We start from the raw sequence: 22,199 nt of genomic DNA, 5'->3' as shown, positions 1-22,199 counted from the left end.
ACTCCCAGTTAAGTACAATATAACAGACAAAGCCAGTAATACTCACTAATGACTAGTTTAAGCTTTTGCCCTCAAACTCCAATGTTGTCTCCTACCTCAGGAATCTGGTCTGAAAGTCTTACCATCAAATCTAACAAACCACATCTAGACTGAAAAGCAAGCCAAATTATCCATCTCCTTGTCCTTTTCAACCAACTTGTACTCTCATTTGTGACTGCTATCAATCTAATGATGACAAAATGCATGAAACGTAACTTTCCAAAGCTGAAAAACCGAACTTGCCCAAGTTGACCACTCCTTTCATTTCCCAAAATTTGTCTCCCCTCCACTAAACCTACCCTGGTTTCTTCCAAGCCATTCTTATTATATATCAGCCTTATAAAAAGGAAAAGAGAATGAATAAGGATTAACAACATAAGCATTGAATACTGACTCTAATTCAACTCCCATCTCTGATTTGTTGTTGTTAAGTGTCATCGAGTCGGTTCTGACCCATAGCGAACTTGTACAGGGTTTCCAAGGAGCAGATGATGAGCTTGAACTGCCGACGTTGCAGTTCAAACGGCTCTGCAGTCTGGTGCATTAACCCACAGCGCCACACCAGGAACCCCCCATCTCTGACAGGTGGTCAGTATTGGGGAAATTTATTAAGTATTCACAAGGTTCAGCTATCTCTACAAAGCCATCACAGGGTTATGAATATTAAATGAGACAACGTTTAAATGAGTAAATAGCATAGCATCTGGTGCACTTTTTATGTTATGTCATAAAAATTATAATCTCAGACTAGGGAACTAGAAAGGAAATTCCAAATATATAAGAATTAGTCCTAAGGTTCCTTTATTCCTCCCCTTAAAAAAATATTCTTCCTTCCTAGCATCCTGATTACACTGAAGTCTTTGGACTTAAATTTGTTCTTAACTCAAAAATGTATACAATCAAATGTACAAAGCAAGAAAAAAGGGTCCTGCACTCTTATTTCTCAGCAAAATCTTAGATAAAAAAGTATGGTTTAATTGAAGCAAAGGTGAAGGACTTGAAGCCTCATGTTTTTAGCTTCTCTCTTGCTCTCCAGGGCATCCATTGAAGTACAAAATTTGAATCTCCTGAAAAGATAACATTCAAATCTTATTTCTTAGAAAATATTAGATACTAAATGCCACTCTTCCTTTCTCATAAACTTTAAAATAAGAATTGTTTGCTTACCATTTCCTTAGGAAAGCATTAAGAAAGTGATAAGATTAAAAAAATATGCTTACCAACTATACATAAACAGATTTCATTTCCCAACATTTTCCGTAATTCTTTGACCCAGTTTTTTACCTGTGTATACAAAGAGCAGATATTAAAAGAAATCCTGCTACAACTCCCATTCATTACAACACCCCAAACCCAACATTGTCAAAACAAAAACAAAAACAAAAACCCTGAGAGATTAATCTACCATATATTAAATTACAAGGAAATTCACTGTAGGATCATTTATTACCAGCTTATATTGCAAACCACATGCTTACGCACATGCATGCAAGCTCATACACAAATACACACAATCAAGACCTCTATATATATCTGGTGTGGTGCTGTGGGTTAATGCACTGGCTGTCAAGTTGGTTTGAACCCCACCAAGGTCAGTGGTTCAAGTTCACCAGCCGCTCCTTGGAAATCCTATACAGGGTCGCTATAAGTTGGAACTGACTCGATGGAACTTAACAGCAACATACATATCTACGAAGGATATAACAGGAGTATCTCTAAAAAATTTTTAAATAAATCTTTCATAGCCCAAATAAAGCTATTCACCAGAGCAAAATCATATCAACTCCAGCCTCTGTAGATACTTGTATGGTCACTTTAAGATTTAGAAATACATCCCTTAAAGCAGTCTTTTGAAGTGTAATTTGTTTCTAAATAGTATGGGTAGAAGCTTCTGTAGCACATGCTTTAAAGAAAACAATATATATGAGCACAAACACTCAAAAAAGTGGCAAAATAAATTATCATCATTTAATATATAACAGGGTTTCTTGATTTCAATGTCATTGATGTTCTGATTCAGATAATTTCTTTGTTATGGGTGAATGTCCTATGTGATGTATGATGTTTAGCAGCAACCCCTGGCCTTTACACACTAGACACCACTAGCACCTTTTCAGTTGTGACAACCAAAATGTCTCCAGACATTGTCAGATGTCCCCTGGCAGGCAAAATCAGGGGTGAGAAAGAACCACTGGTGTACAAGGCCTCCAGTAGCAAACTATTTCCTACTATCAAGCACAGCATAGGTGTGTTGTTGTTATTGTTGTTAAGTATCAACAAGCTGGTTCTGACACACATATATAGGGGTTTCTGAGGGGCAGCTGGTGGGTTTGAACTAATGAAATTGCAGTCCTGTGCTTATCCTACAGTGACACAAATGGACTCCAGCAATAGGCATAGTTGGGAGTAAAGTACAATTCGGTAGATTATTTTAATTCATATCGTTAAATATTTTGATTACAATAAGATTACAGGATAAAGAAATTATAAACTTCATCTTTTACAATATTATTTAATCTGTGTGTCATCAAATTACAGAGAATTTATACTTTTCTAAAAAATATACATATATATATACATCTATATACTACATTTAGATCTACAGTAAGCATTTACTGGCCATCTGGTTTTATGGTACAAATAAAACAATTCCACAATCCTATTCCTTGAAGTAATACAGAGAAGCTGTCTTTGGTAAATCCTAAATCCTTATAAAGCAAAGGTAATCACTTGATCTTTAGGGCAGCACTGAGTCAGATTTGCAGGTGCAGCCCCATCTTTACATTATATATAAAGTTTTGAGGTAACCATTTAAGTATCATCCTAGTAGTTCTCACATAGAAAAAAAAAATTGATACCAGTAAAAAGTGTGTGTCTTCACCAACTCAAAAGAAATATGTCAAAATCCAATTACGTGTTACTCTACTCTCTGCCTAAGGAGTCTGAATAGTGCTGTGGATTAGGCGTTGGGCTGCTATCCACAAGGTTGACAGTTTAAACCCACCAGCCACTCCATGAGAGAAAGACGAGGCTCTCTGCTCCCATAAAGACTTATAGTTACAAGGAGTTGGAACTGATATGATGGCAGGGGTTGGGGGGTTTATGGTTCTACTCTCTGTACATATCACAACTTAATACTCTAATCAATTTTCAGAAAATTTGTTAATCATCTCCAATTTGATCCTATCTATTCATTACACCAGTACATTTTTTGGTACCTTAAAGATGGCCACAAATTTTTACCACACCTGAATTTGAGCTAGCCTTATAAGCTTGGACTAACCACGAAAATGTGGCAGAAGTGATCCCGTGCCATTTCAGACCTAAGCCTAAGGACTGGTAGCTTCTGCTTTCACTTTCTTGGGATCCAGTTGTTATATAGAAATTTGGGCTTGGATAGAAACTAATGAGTGCACATGTGAAGAGACGACCTGGAGAACAAGATACCTGCTGGGACAAGAGGCCACATGGATGAGAACCAAGCCTAAATCTTAGATGGTCCAGTTCACTGCAGCTGCATGAGTGATCCCACTGATATCTCAAAGAGCAGAGAAACTACCCATTCAACCCACAGAATGATGTTGCTGTTAAGTGCAGTCAAGTCGGTTCTGACTCATGATGGTGGTTATATGCCACTGAGTTGTTCCAACTCATAGCAACCCTGTATAGTGTTTCCAAGGAGCATCTGGTGACTTGTGGTTCCATGCATATCCTACAGCTCCACATAAGGATTCAATTTCAAGGCACCATGTTTTAAGGAATTTGTTATACTGCAATAAGTAACTTTTCAATCTCAAAGTCTCAATTTTCTCTTAATAAACACTTAAATAATTTATTTTTCATATGTAAAGTAAGGAAAGAATTACAAATAGCGTCAAACAGAAGTTCCAAAATAATTTTAAAGAATCATTAGACCTGCAAGCTATTTATTCATTTTTCTGCTTTTTATACTAAGCTTTTTCACTATCAATAATAATCCAACGGTGGATCTATCTGCTCTACCAGATTCAACTGGAAAACAAATGCAAAAACTAGAAAGTCACACAATTTCAGCATGAACAAATCTGTAGCTCAAGGCTAGCATAGCTTCTGCCATGGAAATTACTCTCTTTAGTTACACATTCCTGACTAATTTATTCAAAGAAGGGATTTAGGAGGAAATGGCAAATAAGTAACCCATTCTGTGAGGAGAATTCAGAGATAAGTTTACTGGAAACTCATTTTTGGTTTCAAACAACTTTACAAGTCCTGACTTTGCAAGTGTACATTGGAAGAAGGATGAAAAATTACAAGAGCTTTAAAACAAACAATATCTATCCTGTTCCTATAAAACTTATATGATCATCTCCAGGATACTTATGGAGGAGAAAGTGCTTAAATGTGATTCAGTTCTTCCCCTTTCCTTCTCATTATAAGAGAGTCTGTGCAGTCAGACCAAGTTTCAGGCACCCAGAGGATTTGTAACGAAGAAATGTTTGTACTTTTTCTTTAGCAGGGAGGGAAAAAAGTCCTATATTTTTCTGAAACATTATTTCTAAATGATAATTTCCCTCTTAATTTCTAAGAAAGTATGTAATAAAGTATTAATCATTTTAATACGAATTTTAAAATGAGTAGCCACCATTTATGTACAAACTATAAACTTTACCTTTAAAACCAAGACTAAGTGTGTTAGTGAACAAAGGCATGTTAATGGAGAATTGAAAAATCAGTGTGTTGTTCTGATTATAGTCATCTACCCATAAGTAAATCAAATACCTTCTGAAAAGAATCTTCATCTGTCATGTCATAAACTAAAACAGCTCCATTTGAATCTCTGTAGTAAATTGGACCCAATGCATGAAATCTCTCTTGACCTGCTGTATCCTAAATAAAGGAACACACACTTTTTAAAATAGATGAAAAATATATATATATGATATATTTCAACTACAGCAAATTTACGACTAATTAGGAAGTGGGGCACACAGAATCTCAGGTACCCGAAAACACTGTTAAACACAAGGTGAAAAAAACAAACAAACAAAGAACCAAACTATAGCCAATATTTAGTGTTTTACAATTATAGACTTAATGTTTCTTCCCTCTCAAGTTGCCTAAACAACCCCACTGATAAACCAATTTCGATGTCAATCAGAATGGTTAGCAATGCACCATAAATCAGTTGCCCATGAAATGAGCCTTTCACTAATCTTAATTTCCTGAAGAGTACAAAGCAGACAAATGGCCCACCTAGTCTTCTCTCTGAAATGAAAGCCCTCTGACTTTGCCCTTTGTAGATGAATAGTTATGACGCCAATATTCAAATACTAAATTCTTTTCAAGATATAATTCTTAAGCAGATTCTAGGGGAAAAAAATGTTTTGTTTTTTTAAATCACAAACCCCACCAAAAATTAAATAAATAAATACAAAACTTTTGGCTAGCCTTCAGGTAACTTTAAAAAAAAAAAAAATACAAAACTTAAATTTCCTATTCTTTAAGCCAATTAGTTCTTATAGTACCAAAAACATGCAGAAACCTCCATTCACAGAGTTGAAAAAATTAACTTACCCATATGGCAAGATTTACTCTTTTCCCACCAATATTTAACTTCTTTGTTAAGAAAGATGCCTAAAAAAAAAAAGAGAATGACACATTAAACAATGTTTCATATGTTTTATTCTGACAATTAAAAATAAATGAATCATCTCAATGTGAAAATTCAAACTGTGGGAGAAAAAGTAATCACTGAATTTTTTACTAAAGGGCAAACATTTTCACTGACAACAAATTATTTACATTCTACCTGAGGAAAAGATAAGCTCAAATCATGAATATACAAAGAAAAACAATTATTTTCTTAGTTTTTCTTCGTCTCTATATACAGAACAAAACTTTTCTTAGAGCATTTGAATTTATCACGTGAACCTACTCAGTACAGAGAGAGGCTGATTTCTAAGACACAGATATACAAACTTACCATCCCATTGGGCAATGTCTTTCCAGGCAACAAAAGACAGCATATAATTGTCCATGGTCCCAGAAAGTGTTTTTTGTTTTTGTTGTTGTAAAAGAGAAAGCAACACTCCTTTTTTTATTTCCCCCCTGATGGTTTTAAAGGAGTCCTGGTGTGGTGCTGTGGGATAAAGCACTGGACCGCAAGGTCAGTTTCAACTGCAAGGTCAGCAGTTCAAATTCACCAGCAGCTCCTTGGAAATACTACACAGGGTAGCTATGAGTTGGCACCAACTCTATGGCACTTGACAACAACAACAAAAATAGCTTTAAAGCAAGTGCCAATGGCTTTAAAGGGATAAGCACTGAACTGGTAACCACAAGGTAGGAGGTTTGAGCCCAACAGCTGCTCCATGGGGGAAGGATGTGACTTTCTGGGATCTTAAAATCTCATGAGTTTTATCAAGGTACAACTACTGGTCTTTCCATGTGCAGAAGAAAGAAGAGTCATGAAAACTGAAGATGTTTAGGATCAATTAGGCCAATGGACTAATGGAACATGTGAACATCAGTTGCCACGTTTCTGAGACCAGAAGAACTAGATGGTACCTAGCTACCACTATCAACTGTTCTGGAAGGGATCACATTAAAGGGTCCCAGATAGAGTGGAAGACAATATAGAACAAAATTAAAATTATCAAAAAGATTGGGCTTACTGGTGAGAAAGAGACTGAAGGAACCTGAGACTCTGGCCCCAGGTCTGGAATGGAACTCGCTCTTGTGGCCCAATTTTTAACCAAGCTGTGGATATGTATGTGTGCGTGCAGGGAAAGGGGGAGGGGGGGCACACGCAACACTAATAAGGGATGCTCACCATGGAATGGTCAACCATTCAAGATCAAAGGGCAACATTTACCTGGGGACAAGGTTCAGAGGGGTTGGTGAGGGTGGAAGGGAAAAAATGGGATAACTGTTTTTACATAAAAGAGATTGCAATTATTGTGATGACACAAAAACAGTGTGTGACTTGCTCTGTAAACCTTTACTCAATTAATAATAAAAAGTTTCTAAATATATACAAAAGAGGATGCTTTCTGCTCCCACAAGTATTTACAACCTCACTTTAAACAATGGTTTTAAAGACCCCAGAGCCCTAGATTGAATGAGAAGCCAGATTACAGAGTACATCCCAAACTCTTCCCTAGCCTCCTTCTGGCTTCATTCACCCACACAACAGCCACATAGTCTTTCATTCCCAATGTAAGCAGTGATTCCTCCACACCTGCCACAGGAACTGACAGTGCCAAACCAGGGTGCCCCACTCCCATGCACCTGGGCAAAGCCCTGATCTGGCTGCCCATATAGCCCCAACAGGCACAACCACACATCCAGCAAGGCCCGCCTCCAGTATCCAGTGATAATAGCTCTTGGCTTTGTCTGCTGGACTTCCATAAGGTTTTCACATATAGGCTTTAGGGGGATTTTACTACAAGGACTACCTGTAAATAATATGGTGTTCACAGAATGACCAAATTGCATGACATTCTATCCCAGTTCACAGAACATATCATGAATGTTAAATGGCGCACATCTGAATAAGAAATGCTTACTTGTAGTTTATTTAATGGTTTGAAACCAGTATTATTCTAAATGATTCTGTAATTATTTGTAATTAAATTATTCCACATTGTTGTTGGGTGCCATCATTTCCGACCCACAGGGATCCTACATACAACAGAAAGAAATACCACCCTGGTCATTCACCTCCTCACAACTGCTGCTATGCTTGAGCCCACCCTCATTTATTAGAAATGAAAGTACCTTGACAAGGGGAGACGTGGTAGACTTTGAAGCAAATCAGCAATTTCTCTTTAACAAACTTTACTATGATAATGAGAAAAATGGGGGAACAAAGAAACTGGGCCATTTTTCCTGGAATTAGCTCAGCTGGGTAGGGTTAGGGTAAGTGGATGCATGTGCAGACTTTTTGCAGGATGGATTCTGTTGTAAAGGCTTCTGGGATGCTGATCAATCTACAAGGTTAGGTTGAATCTTGAGTCAATCTCTTTTGGGACACAAAAGAGATTAAACAAGCTAGCAGAGATGAGAAGGACTATCATCAACAAAGGAGATCCAAGAGCAGAATGTGTCCTTTGGATCTAACATCTCTGTGCTGGGAACCTCCTAGACCCAGGGGAAGAATGATGCCAAGATACATGGATACCTCCAAGGTATGCTAAACCCACAGATTTTATAAGGAGACAAAGACCATCAGAGTCAACAGAGAAAGGCAATCCAGCAGAACTGGTGCCCTGAATTCAACTTTCTAGCCTCCTAAATTGTGAGAAAAAATTTCTATTAAAAAAAATCCACTCATGGTATTTTGGTTATAGCAGCACTAGGTAACGACTAGATATTACTGTTGTTGTTAAGTACCATGGAGTCGATTCTGACTCATAGCGACCCTGTACAGGGTTTCCGAGGCTGTAAATCTTTACGGGAACAGAAAGCCTCATCTTTCTCCTGTGGAACTGCTGGTAGTTTCAAACTGCCAACCTTTGAGGCTGGCAGCCTGCCTCGTAACCACTATGCTACCAGAGCTCCTTTAGATACTACTAGATAACCTAATAAATGAGTGTTACAAAATATGAGGGGGCTTCAAAAAGTTCATGGAAATCTTCCATATCTTTTCATTGGTACATGACACTGTAAAATATTGAAGAATTTTCAAGCAAGTAAGGAAGTATAAATTTTGTATACTAGGAGACAACTCATGACAGTAATGGAGGTTAGACTGAAAAGAATAGGACTGCACCTGGGAGACAGAAGGCCAAAAAAAGGGAGGTCGAGGGGCGGGGAGGATGATAACCAGAAACTGCACAGGGTACAGCTCTTTCAGTAAGGACAGCCTCTTCTCAGCCATGTCCATGGGCAGGCCTCTCTGCCTGGGTAATGTTAACAAGCTCTGTTAGGGCTACTGATGAACACCCAATAGGACACACCACTCTACCATAAACCTCAGTCTGAAGACACTCAGTTCAAACTCCATGGGTCAGCAAGGCAAAGTCCTCCAATTAAGTGTCTAGAGACACCCCACTGTGCAAGCAAGCCTTCTGCCCAGTTACTCTGCTTTACTTGCTCTGCGGGTTGAGAAGTCCACCACAGTCTCTGTCCTTGCTTCTGGGGATAATGCTCCTCTGGCACTCCACGTGTGTTATATAGCTTTCTGTCCCTGGGTCAAGGATGTTCAATGAGCAGGAGTCTCAGGATCTAAAGAACGTGTTCCACTCCTGTCTCTTCTTCTTTGATGGTAGTTAAGATTTCCCCCTCTTTTTTCTGAGATGGATCATTTTAAACCCATACTACATTCCCAAGTGTTTATAATTACAATTAATTCTACTAAATTCACAACTGCATCATGTCATCCCATCAGTATCTTCTCCCACCACTCTTACCCAGACCCATCAGCAAAAGAGTTGCTTGGTGGGAATTAAAAAGACTAAGGCATTATAACTTATAGGAATACCTAAAAGAGGTTCTAGAACTTGCCCAGTGAAATACGCTTCTTGCAGAGCCTTTGTAGTGTATAGGAACTTAAGTGGAATCCTGAGCCCCATCCAGAACCTTCCGAGATGGGACATTCTAAGCATACCAGCCTAGGACAGCCACAACAACAGATGATACATCTTCAATGAAAGATCAGTAGAAAAAAATCCAAAACAAAAATGGCAGTATGATTGGCTACTAAAAGAACAAGCAAGTTGTTCACCAAGGAGCCACCAAGGCAAGCAATCAAGTCCCTTCAGGAAAACCCCGCTCCAAGACTGAAACTCAAAGAGAAAACACAAGCCGGCATGTAAGCTTACTGAAGACCATGTTGGTCTACTAGTGAGCGGAGAGGGGGAAAGGCAGCAATGAAGATATGGGCTGACCCCTTCTAAGACTAAGACTCAATGGGAATACACAATCTGATTGGTGATCACATTCGTTATCAATAAGGGGAAGTGAGGGAAAAGCAGCAATGCAGCTGAGAGCTAAGCCCTACAATGTTCAATAGTATCCTGTGAACCTGGGTAGAGACCTGGTTGACCAGCAGTGTGGCAAGACCTAGGGACTCTTGAGCCCAGAGTCAGTGACATAGCCACAGAGGACCAGAGTGGAGAGTGAAGCATCCAGCTGATAAGAAGAGAGGGCATATGCATATGAACACCCACACTTGCAGATAATACCCATTTGACATGGCTTCAATGACTGGATGATCAGAGCTCAACTAGAAAAAAGAAGGATGAAAAAAACAGTAATCTGATACAATTTGATGAACTTGACCTACACCTATGGATGCAGTAGCTCAAAAGAGGGAACAAATCTTTACAGCGAGGATCATTCCCACCCCATCCATACACAGAGTAGACAGGGATGGCCAACTTGGACATTGGCTACCCAAAATGGGGGGGGAGAGACTGCTGCTACAAAGGCAAGAAGTGACTGGCTTCCAAGCTTTCAAGAGGGATCCTAGATCCAGAGGGCGTGGAGGAAGGTAGAATCTCCACTGAGTAGTATCCAATCTGTCTAGGCAGGGCTCATGAAAGGAGATGTGGATAGGTCTCTTTGATACAATAGTGAATAATTGTTATCAGGACTGATTGTGAGGGTTGTAAATGTAAAGGTAGACAATTTGTAGCAAAGGAGGGGAGTGACTGACTTTGCAGTCTAGGAGTGGAGATCCCTGGGACCATCAATGGAAAAGAGCAGAGGGCGGGACCCTACCCAGAGAAGCAGTGACGCCAGAGACGGAGGCAGAGAAGATGACGTGGAGAGATGGAGCGGTTGGGGATTCTAGACCCAGAGAGGGAGAAGGGTTGTGTGCTGACACATTTTATATATATTTAACTTTCACAATGTTTACTATGAATAAGATAGTGTTCCTAGAGCTTACCATTTAGTTCTCATAACAATATATAAGGCAGATACTTGTTGTTAGGTACTATCGAGTTGGTTCCGACTCATAGCAACCCTATGCACAACAGAAAGAAACACTGCCCAGTCCTCACAATTGTGGTTACATTTGAGGCCACTGCTGCTGCCACTGTGTCAATCCATCTCCTTGAGGGTCTTCCTCTTCTTGGCTGACCCTCCACTGTACTAAGCATAAAGTTCTTGTCCAGGGACTGGTCCCTCCTAATAACATGTCCAAAGTATGTGAAATTAAGTCTTGCCATCCTGGCTCCTAAGGATCATTCTGGATGCATTATTTCCAGCACAGATTTGTTTGTTCTTCTGTCAGTCCACGGTAGTACTTTGAATATCCTTCTCCAACACCATAATTCAAAAGCATTAATTCTTAAATGGTCTTCCTTTTTCATTTTCCAACTTTCACATGCATGAGGCTTTGAAAATACCATGGATTGGGTCAGGCACACCTTAGTCCTCAAACTGATTATCTTTGCTCTTGAGCATTTTAAAAAGTTTTCTTTGCAGCAGCTATGCCTAATGCAAGGAAGAGCTCTGGTAGTGTAGTGGTTATGACTTGGGCTGTGACCGCAAGGTCAGCAGTTTGAAACTACCAGCTGATCTGCGGGACAAAGATGAGGCTTTCTGCTCTCATAAAGATTTACAGCCTCGGAAACCCTGTACAGAGTCACTATGAGTTGGAACCAACTCCAAAGAACATAACAACAATGCCTAATGCAACACATATTTGATTTCTTTGACTGATGCTTCCATGAATGTTGATGATAGATCCAAGCAAAATGAAGTCTTTAACAACTTCAATCTTCTTTCCATTAATCGTGGTATTTATTTATTGATTGGACTGTAAAGACTTTTGTTTTCTTTACATTAAGGCACAATCCATACTGAAGGCTTCAGTCTTTGATCTCCACAAGTATTTCCAATTCACTTCACCATCAGCAAGCAATGTTGTATATTCTGCATATCAAGGTTGTTTTCTGCATATCAAGGTTGTTAATAAGTCTTCCTCCAATGCTGATACCACATTCTTCTTCATATAATCCAGTTTCACTGATGTGCTCAGCATAAAGGCTGATTAAGTACGGTGAAAGGATAAAACCCTGGCACACAACTTTTCCTGATTTTAAACCACTCAGTATCTCCTTGTCTGTTCTAACAACAGCCTCTTGGTCTATGTACAGGTTCCTCTTGAGGATAATTAAGTGTTCAGGAATACCCATTCTTCACAATGCTATCCATAGGTGTCATGGTCCACATCATAAAAAACCTTTGCGTAGTAAAAAAAAAAAATCCACAGGTAACCTTGCAACCACAGGGCTCTGTGATACAGGGATCGAGGCATTGCCTGAAGAGGGGTAATAATGCTAAGATGCTCGACTGTCTTATGAATATTATTTTTTCTTGCCTACTATTGTAAAAGAGACACTGAGTGGAATAGAAAGGAATGTTGGGTAACATGATTACAGAAAGCTTGTAAGCCCGTCTTCAGCTTGTAATTGATTGGAATACCTAAAAGGGGTTCTAGAACTGCCCAGTGAAACAGGCTTCTTGCAGAGCCTTTGTAGTGTATAGGAACTTAGGTGGAATCCTGAGCCCCATCCAGAATCTTCAGAGGTGGGACATTCCCACTAGAAAGGACAAGCACACCAGCCTAGAACAGCTACAGCAACAGAAGATACATCTTCAATGAAAGATCAGCAGGAAAAACCCAAACTAAAAATGGCAGTATGACTGGCTACTACAAGAACAAGGAAGTTGTTCGCTGGAGAACCATCAAGACAAGTAATCAAGTCCCTTCAGGAAAACCCCCCTCCAAGACTGAAACTCAAAGAGAACACACTAGCACGCATGTAAGCTTGCTGGCAACCATGTTGGTGTACTGGTGAGTGGAAGACGGGAAGGCAGCAATGAAGAAATGAGCTGAGTTCAACCATCCATAGACTCCTGTTGACCTGGAGATGAGAGAGAGAGAAGCAGCAGGCTGGTAGGTCTGAAGTGTGGTGATACGTGGGGACTCCTGAGCCCATGGACAAGGACATAGCCACGGAAGGTTAGAGTTGAGAGGGAAGCATCCGGCTGATATGAAGTGAGGGGAGACCACAAGAACTTGCAGATAGTACCCATTTGACCTAGCCTTGATGGCTTGATAATCAGAACTCGATTAGAGGAAGACTTAAAGAACAAAACACACAACAATTTTTGATAAAGGAAATAAGTGCAAATTGCTAAAATTTGATGAACTTGACCTATACTTATGGATGGATGTATTGTTGTTGTGTGCCATGGAGTTGGTTCCGACTCATACCGACCCTGTACAGGGCTTCCGAGGCTGTAAATCTTTACAGGAGCAGGAGCAGAAAGTCTCATCTTTCTCCTGTGGAACAGCTGGTAGTTTTGAACTGCTGACCATGAGGTTCGCAGCCTGATTCGTAAGCACTACGCTACCAGAGCTCCTTATACTTATGGATGTAGTAGCACAAAATACCAACTGAGAGGGAAGGAGTGTCACATCAAGTATCAATCTTATGTCCTCTGTATACAAGGTAGATAGGGATGGGCAACTTAGACATTGGCTACCTAAAATGAGGGGGCAATAAAAGCACAAAGTGACTGGCTTACAAGTTTTTAAGAGGGAGTTTAGTTTAAGTGTGCAGGGGAAGGTAAAGTCCTCACTGAATACTTTTCATCTTGCCTAGACGGGTATGGTAAAAAAAGACAGGGATAAGATTCTTATGATTCAATCGTGAATAACTGTTACCATGACTAACTGTGCCAGTCACAACTGTAAAGGCAGAACTTTTGTAACAAATAGGGGGGGAGTAGTTAATCTTACAGTCTAGAAACAGAGGACCCTAGGAACATCAAGGAAGAAGAGCACAAGTGGAATGCAGGACCCTATCCAAAGAAGCAGCGACACCAGAGATGGAGGCAGAGGTGAGGACATGGAGAGAAGGAGCAGCTGGGGACTCTGGACTCTTGGAAAGAGAAGGACTGGGTGCTGGCGGCCAGGAGGCAGGTTGCAGAATGTGTCCTTTGGTTGTTTAAATTATTATATATTCCTAAGTGTTTCTGTGTACGTCCCTCCAACTTCTTCCCCACCCCACCCCTGTCCCCGCCAAACAAAACACAAAAAACAGAGGCAATGAAGTAAATACTGTTGAATGATGACGTATAGAGGGGACTGTAATCATTGCAATAAATCGATGATATAAAGCTGATATTCTCCCATGTAAACTATCACTCAGTTCACAATAAAAGTTAAAAAACAAATAAACAAGTAAACATCTTTCTGATATTCTCTGCTTCCAGCTAAGATCCATCTAGCATTAGCAATGATATTCCTAGTTCCAAATTCTCTTCTAAATCTGGCTTGCATTTCTGGCTCTTCTTTGTCAATATACTGCTGCAACTTTTTTTTTTTTTTTTTTTTTTAACTATCTTAAGCAATATTTTACCTGCATATGACATTAATGGTATTATTCAAGGATTTCCCCATTTCACTGAGTCACCACTCTTTGGAATGGATATAAATATGGATATCTTTTGATGAACTGGCCAGGTAGCTCTTTCAAATTTTTAGTGCTACCATGGCTGCATCAGTTTGTTGAAAGATTTCCGTTTGTATAAGGCCAATTCCCGGAGACCTTTTTTTTTGCCAATGCCTTCAGTGCAGCTTGGACTTCTTCCTTCAGTACCTTTGGTTCTCGATCATATGCTACACCGCCATCTCTTGAAATAATTGAGTATCAACCATTTCTTTTATGTACAGTAACACTGTTTATTCCTTCCATCTTCTTTTGATGTTTTTATATCACTCAATATTTTGCCCATTTGTTATTTGTTGTTGAGTGCTGTCAAGTTGGTTCCAACCTTGTATAGGGTTTCCCAGGTGCAGCTGGTGAGCCTGAACCACCAACCTAGTGGTTCAAAGGACTTTGCAGTCTAGCGCATTAACCCAGTGTCACACCAGGACTCAATTTAGAACCCTTCAATATTGCAAGTCAAGATTGGAATTTTTACTTCAGTTCAGCTGAAATACTGAGCATATTCTTTCCTTCTGTTTTTTTAACTCCAGGTATTGCACATTTCATTATAATATTGCCTACTCAACTCTTTTACCCCCTCATTTTGTCCATTAGTTTTAGCTTCTCTACACTCTAGAGCAAGTTTCAGAGTCTCTTCTGACATCTGTCTTGGTCTTTTCTTTCTTTTCTGTCTTCTTCATGACCTTTTACTTTCTTCCTGTATGATGTTCTTGATGTCATCCTACAACTCTTGTGGTCTTTGATTATTAGTGTATAATGCATCAAATCTGTTCTTGAAATAGTCTAAATTCAGGTGGAGTATATTCTGGGTCATATTTTGGCTCTCATGAATTTCTTTTCATTTTCTTCAGCTTCAGCTTGAACTTGCATATAAATAATCAGTCACTGGCCTTGTACTGAAGGATGATATTGAACTCTCTCTTGTGAAAGATGCAATCAGTTTGAAAACTGTGTGTTTTATCTGGTGAGGTCCAGGTTCATAGTTACTTTTTATATTGTTTGATAGGTATTTGCAATTAATAAGTTACTGGTCTCACAAAATTTTATCATGCTATCTCCAGCAACAATTCTAACATCAAGGGCACATTTTCCAACTACTGATCCTTCCTCTTTGTTTCTAACCTTTGCATACCTATTATCCATAATTATCAATGCATCCTGAATGCATGTTTGATCAATTTCAATCTGAAGGAGTTGGTAAAATTCTTCAATGTTATCATCACTGGCTTTAGTGGTAGGTGTATAAATTTGAATAATGGTATTAACTGGTTTTCCTTAGATGGGTATTATCCTTTCACAGACTACATTGTACTTCAAGATAAATTTTGAAATGTTCTTTTGGATAATGAATGCAACACCATTCCTCATCAATGTCATTCCTGGCATAGTAAACCATGATTGTCAAGATTTAAAAGGGCCAATACCAGCCCATTTCAGTTCAGTAATGCCTAGGATATTGGTCTTTATGCATTCTATTTCATTTTTGACAATTTCTGTTTCCTAAATTCATAATTCATGCAATCCATGTTCTGATTATTAATGGATATTTACAGTGATTTCTCCTCATTTTGAGTTGTGCTCCATCAGCAAATGAAGGTACTGAAAGCTTTACTCCATTCACGTCAGTATGGTCAACCCTACTTTAAGGAAGCAGTTCTTTTCCACTTGTTTTCTGAATGCCTCCAACCTGAGGAGCTCATCTTCCAGCAATTTATCTGACAATCTTCTGCTGCTTTTCATGTTTCCATTTCCTGCACTATATCTGATAATGCTTCGTTGTTATTCATAATGTTTTCAGTGGCTAAACATTAAGAAGTAGTCCGCCTCTCCTTCTTCCTAATCTGTGTCCTTGTCTGGAAGCTCCACTGAAAGCTGTCCACCATGTGACCCTGCTGGTATTTAAAATACTGGTGGCAGAGTTTCAAGCATCAAAGTACTAACACAAGCCACCACAGTATTAACAAACTGATAGACAAGTGGTGGCAGATATAATTACTCAAATAGTACAGACCTGAAAACTGAAACAAAGGACAGTTATACATCTTGCTCAACAACACACAGTAAGTAACAAAATCAGATATGAATACAGGCAGTCTAATTTCAGACATAAGTCATAACAACTATGCTATGGTACCTTCCTTCCAGACTGAGATTTGAGTTCTCTAATAAAACCCTCGGAAACCCTGTACAGGGTCGCTATGGGTCGGAACCGACTCGATGGCACTTAACAACAACAACAATAAAAAGACAGAAAGCCATGATGCCCCTATCCCTGCTCACAGCAGACACTCAAACATTATTATTGTAGATCAACACAACTACAATACATGCCTAGACAGATTATCAAAAAAAATTTATGTGGGGAGTGATTAACTTTGCAGTCTAGGAGCAGAGGTCCCCGGGACCATCAAGGGAGAAAAGCGGAGAGCAGGACCCTACCCAGAGAAGCAGTGATGCCAGAGATGGAAGCAGAGATGATGATGTGGAGAGAGGAGCAGCTGGGGACTTTAGACCTAGAGAGGAAGAGGAGCTGAGTGCTGCCAACAGGGGTACAGGCTTGTAGTGTATACCCTTTGGTTGGTTTATGATGCATGGAGAGGATTGTAACCATAGCAATGAAACGATATACAATAGGTTGAATGTAAAACTAATGTTCTCCCATGTAAATTATCACATAATTCACAATAAAACATTAAAAAAATTATGTAAGAAACATACACCTATAAATTCCCTTATACACTAAATTATTTTAACTCAAATATTTGAAAATAGTAGTAAATCTTTTTCCTTCCCCCACACCATCTCCACCAATAAAAGCCTAAGCACAATGCTATGGAAATATTCCTTCTGTAACATAAGTCACCTCATTTTATATGCATCCAAAGTTTTTAATACTTATAGATGCTATCTTAAAGAGCAAGCACATTTCTGTTTAGAAGATATAACTGAAAGATTTTATAAGAGGGGGCTTCAAAAATTCATGGAAAAATGGAATTAAAAGGTTAATAAAATTTTTCACAGCTTTTGAAGTCCCCTCATATAACTCAAAATAGCAGCAAATAGTCAAATGTATTATTTATTTTAATCACCCTTATGAAGCATTCAAGGGGTCCAAGTGGTACAGTGGACTTCTGATGTGGCGCTGTAGCATCAACACTGAACTACAAACCATAAGGTTGACAACTCAAACCCAACAGTTGCTCCTTGGAAACCCTATACAAGATCACTGAGTCAGAATCGACTAGGCAACACTTAACAACAAGTGGTACAGTGGTTAAAGTGCTAGGCTGCTACCCAGAAGGTAGGTGACTTGAATGCACCAGTCATCAGTGGAAAAAAGATGTGGCAGTGTACTTCCGTACAGACTTAAAGCATTGGAAACCCTAGGGGACCATTCTAATGTGTCCCATGGAGGCACTATGAGTTGGAATCAATTTGATGGCAGTGAGTTCTGGTATGAGGCACCACTCTGGAGGTGCTGTGGCTAAGCGATCAGCAGCTAACCAAAAGTTCAGTGGTTCAAACGCATCAGCCACACCACAGGACAAAAATGTGCACTCTTTCTGTAAAGATTTACAACTCTAGAAAACCCTGTAAAACAGTTCTACTCTAACTTTCGGTTATTAGGAGTTGGAATTGACTTGATAGCAACAGTTCTGGTTTGGTTTTTGTAAGGCAAACTTAATTTCACCAGGCCATCAAAATATCAATTGTGGTTATAATACCTACTTTTGGGCAGAGTTATGTGGTACTAGGATGGGGAGTGTAAGGGTGACCAGGGACTTCCTTCAGCATCTGAATAGAGCTATGAACCTGCTCACTCCATAGAAAACTGCTGATATGAACAAAACAAAAACAATTTTAATGCACTTTGCAAGAATTTAAAAATTCCTGACATCCCAGTGAAAAACCCCCAATCTAGAAAAGATGGAAAAATGACATTGAATCATAGCAATTAAAAAATCCTAGGAACATAGGACGACAAAAACAACAGTATATACTGTGTGTCAAACACTCTGCTTGAAGCTTTCTCATTTAATCTTTACAACTCCATGAAGGGGGTCTGTTGTTGTTGTTAAGTGCCCAAGAGTCAGTTCCAACTCTTAGTGACCCTGTATAGGGTTTCCAAGGAGTGACTGGTGAGATTGAACTTCCGACCTTGCAGTTCAAACCAACCTTGCAGTGCAGCACATTAACCCACAGCACCACAACAGCTGCATTTTGCAGTTTTGAACCTGAGACTTATATATGAAGGGAATTCAAAAAGTTTATGGAAAATTCCATTATCTTTTAATTCAATTTTTCCACACACTTTTTGAAGCCCCTTTGTATAATGACTTACCCACGGTGAGACAGCTCAGTACAGTGGGTGGAAGCCTGTCTAAATCTACAGTGTTTATTCCATTGCTGTCTATCGTAGAGCACACACACACACACACACACACATTTTATAATACGGGACTCTTCCACTTAGACAGTAAGAGTTCCTGTGCATCCACTTACCTCCCAAAACATTCTCAGGGTTGTTGTTGTTGTTAAGTACTGTGGAGTCAGTTCTGACTCATAGTGATCCTGCACAGGGTTTTCGAGGGTGCAAATCTTTATGGGAGCAGAAAGTCTCATCTTTATCCCAGGAACAGCTAGTAGTTTCAAACTACCGACCTTGAGGTTAGCAGCCCAATTCGTAACCACTACGCTACCAGAGCTCAAGGTAGGTACACAGTAACAAGGTAATATGTAGTTTACATCAGTGACGCCAGAGATGGAATCAGAGATGGAAGCAGAGATGATGACGTGGAGAGATGGAGCAGCCGGGGACTCTGGACTCAGGGAGGGAAAGGGGCTGTGTGCTGACAGCCAGGGGATGGGCTTGTAGGGTGTGCCCTTTGGTTGTTTGAATGGGTGTATAATCCTGAGTGCTTCGGTGTACATCCAAAAACAAACACACAAACAAAACAGGGAATGGAAGTAAATGCTATTGAATGATGATGCATGGAGGGGATTGTAGTCATTGCGATGAAACAAAATACAATAGGATGAATGTAAAGTTGATGTTCTCCCTTATTATTACCCAATTCACAACAAAAACGTAAAAAAAAAAAAAAAAGAGCTATCCAAACTCTGAACCACAAAGTCTGCAGCTCAAGCCCACCAGCCTCTGCAGGAAAAAGATGAGGTTTTCTCCTCCCACAAAGCTTTTCAGAAAACCTATATAGGATTGCTATGAGTTGGGAGTCCTGTTGTGGCACTGTAGACTAATGTGCTGGACTGCAAAGTCATTTGAACCACAAAATATGTGGTTTAAGCTCACCAGTAGCTCCTTGGAAACTCTACACAGGGTCACTATGGGTTGGAACCGACTCTACCAGCACTTAACAACAACGAACAACTTGAGTTGGAACTGACTTGAGGGCACTTAACAACAATAACAGAAAACTACCAATTACTGGAAACACAATGGGTTACACACTGGGCTGCTTACCAACAAGATCAGCAGTTCAAACCCACCAGTTGCTCTGCAGGAGAAAGATAATGCTGACTATTCCCACAAAGATTTACAGTCTCAGGAACCCTGAGGAGAATTCTATTCTGTCTCATAGGGTCACCAGAGCAGTGGTGGCAGTGGTGGTTATGCGTTGTGGAGTTGTGACCCTGAACAGGGTTTCTGAGGTCATAAATCTTTACAGGAGCAGAAAGCTTCATCTTTCTCCCACAGAACTGCTGGTAGTTTCAAACTACTGACCTTGAGGTTAGCAGCCTGACTCATAACCACTACGCTACCAGAGCTCTTTAATGGCCCATAGTGTTCTTGTTGTTGGTAAGTGCCACTGAGTTAGTTCCAACAAATAGCAACCTAGTATAGGGTTTACAAGGAGCAGCTGGTGAGCCTGAACCACCAACCTTGCGGTTAAAACCAACTTTGCAGTCCAGGGCATTAACCCATAGCACCACACCATTAAGTCAGTCTTAAAGAGTTTTCTGCTTCCACTTGATATGCACATTGTAATTAAATGCTGTCAAGTCGGTTCAGACTCATAGCAATCCCATATAGGGCTGCTTCCAAAGAGTGGCTGGTGGATTAGAACTGCCAGCCTGTGGTTACTGGTCCAGTACTTAACCTTACAGAGCCACACCAGGACTCCATTAATATGTATTGCTGTTGTTGTTAAGTGCCTTGGAGTTGGTTCCACACTCATAGAGACCCTGTATAGGGTTTCCGAGGCTTTTAAAAATCTTTTTGAGAGCAGAAAGTCTCATCTTTCTCTTGATTAGTATGCATAACACCCTATTAATAACTGTACTTTTCACTCAAGGGGAAAGCGGAGAGAGAATTGTAGTTCATAGGTAGTCTGAAAAAGCCTCCCCCTAAAACTGCTCGCCTGCAGAATTCTACACCTCTGATCATGATGTGGACTATAGTGCCACTTGCTGCAGAGCACTATATTTGGCCCTCTCCCCCTTTCTTTTAACATCTTTATTAATAACCTGCTGAAAATACTTGAGGGCAATACAACCAAATTCATAGGAGACAAAGTTAAAATGGGTAGTTAATCCAGACAATAGGGATCACGCCTTCTTCTTTGCATGCCAAGAATCCAACCCAGTGCATGACTCAAAGGAGCTCTATCAATTCTTCTTGAATTATAAAATCAACATTTAAAAGCACATTACCAGACTTAACTGTTGGAGCAAGGTCAAGTTTAAAGGGTCAAAAACATTAGGGAGAAAAATAAACAAAAAACTACAAAATCAGAGAATCTGAGTAATGTAACTTTTGTAAAGAAATTAAGACTAAGATATTTTCTTTGACAGTAAGCCCAACATTAATTGATGTGACAACTCATACAATCTTTTAGGACTAAGTACTTCTTACGCCTATGAGGTGGATTACTTTTATAAGCTTCATTTTACAGATGAGGAAGCTGACTCGATTGAGTAATTTGCTGTCACAAAAGCTCATAAAAACTTGTAGATTCATCATTAGAAAATGATTCTCAATAGAAATGATAGCCTACACTTCTCTGTTCTATTCAAAACACACTTGGAATCATTTCTACAGTGTATCAAACTTTTAAGGAAAGAAAAACAATTAAATAATAGTGTCTAGAAAAGAGATCAAAATGATGAAAGAATTTAAAATGTCAGAAAAAAAGTCCAATTAAAAGGAACAAGGGCTGTTTACCCAAGACAAGACTCAAGTGGATGTGATAGCTATCTTTGACTATCAGAAGATATGTCATATGAGACCAAGATTCAGAAGGCAGAACTAGAACTACAAACGACAGAGAAACAGAGTGTGACTTTCTTTACAGGTGTAAAAATGTATTTTAAATGACACCTGTCTGAAAATGAAATGGGTCACCATAGGACATAGGGAATTTTCCATATCCTGTATTAACTCATCTCACTCCAAAACGTTCAAGCAAAAATGAACAATCAATTGACTGGAATGGTAAGTAAAAGACTAAAGCAGTGAACTATAAACGATTTCAATTTTCAGTCAGAACTAAAATTCTAAAATAAAAACACATGAGAATACACTTTTCAAAACAGTGTATTTTACAAAGTTTTGTTGACTGTATTTTCTGATCCATGATACAGAAACACATTTCCCCTCCATTTGGAAATTAAAAACATAAGAGTTGGCTTATTAGTCAATCCTTTTAAAAAAAAAAAAAAAGGATAAGAAAGATGAGATGAAATATG

General features: G+C 39.3%; 1 protein-coding gene across 1 annotated transcript in view; it reads right to left on the bottom strand.

Moving 5' to 3' along the window:
* Window positions 1-22,199, bottom strand: part of LOC102811079 (ras-related protein Rab-21-like) — a 39,762-nt gene that overhangs the window by 10,538 nt on the left and 7,025 nt on the right. The window contains exons 2-4 of the mRNA XM_006859564.1: window positions 5,593-5,652; window positions 4,798-4,905; window positions 1,260-1,323 (exon numbers count right to left, since the gene is read on the bottom strand). Coding sequence (XP_006859626.1) covers window positions 1,260-1,323; window positions 4,798-4,905; window positions 5,593-5,652 — 232 coding nt within the window. The remainder of the gene's footprint in view (window positions 1-1,259; window positions 1,324-4,797; window positions 4,906-5,592; window positions 5,653-22,199) is intronic.

The sequence above is a fragment of the Chrysochloris asiatica genome, unplaced genomic scaffold (assembly GCF_000296735.1).
Source record: "Chrysochloris asiatica unplaced genomic scaffold, ChrAsi1.0 scaffold00033, whole genome shotgun sequence".
NCBI lineage: Eukaryota > Metazoa > Chordata > Mammalia > Afrosoricida > Chrysochloridae > Chrysochloris > Chrysochloris asiatica.
Note: the sequence above shows the minus strand (reverse complement) of the source record. Positions and strands in the feature narration are given on the sequence as shown.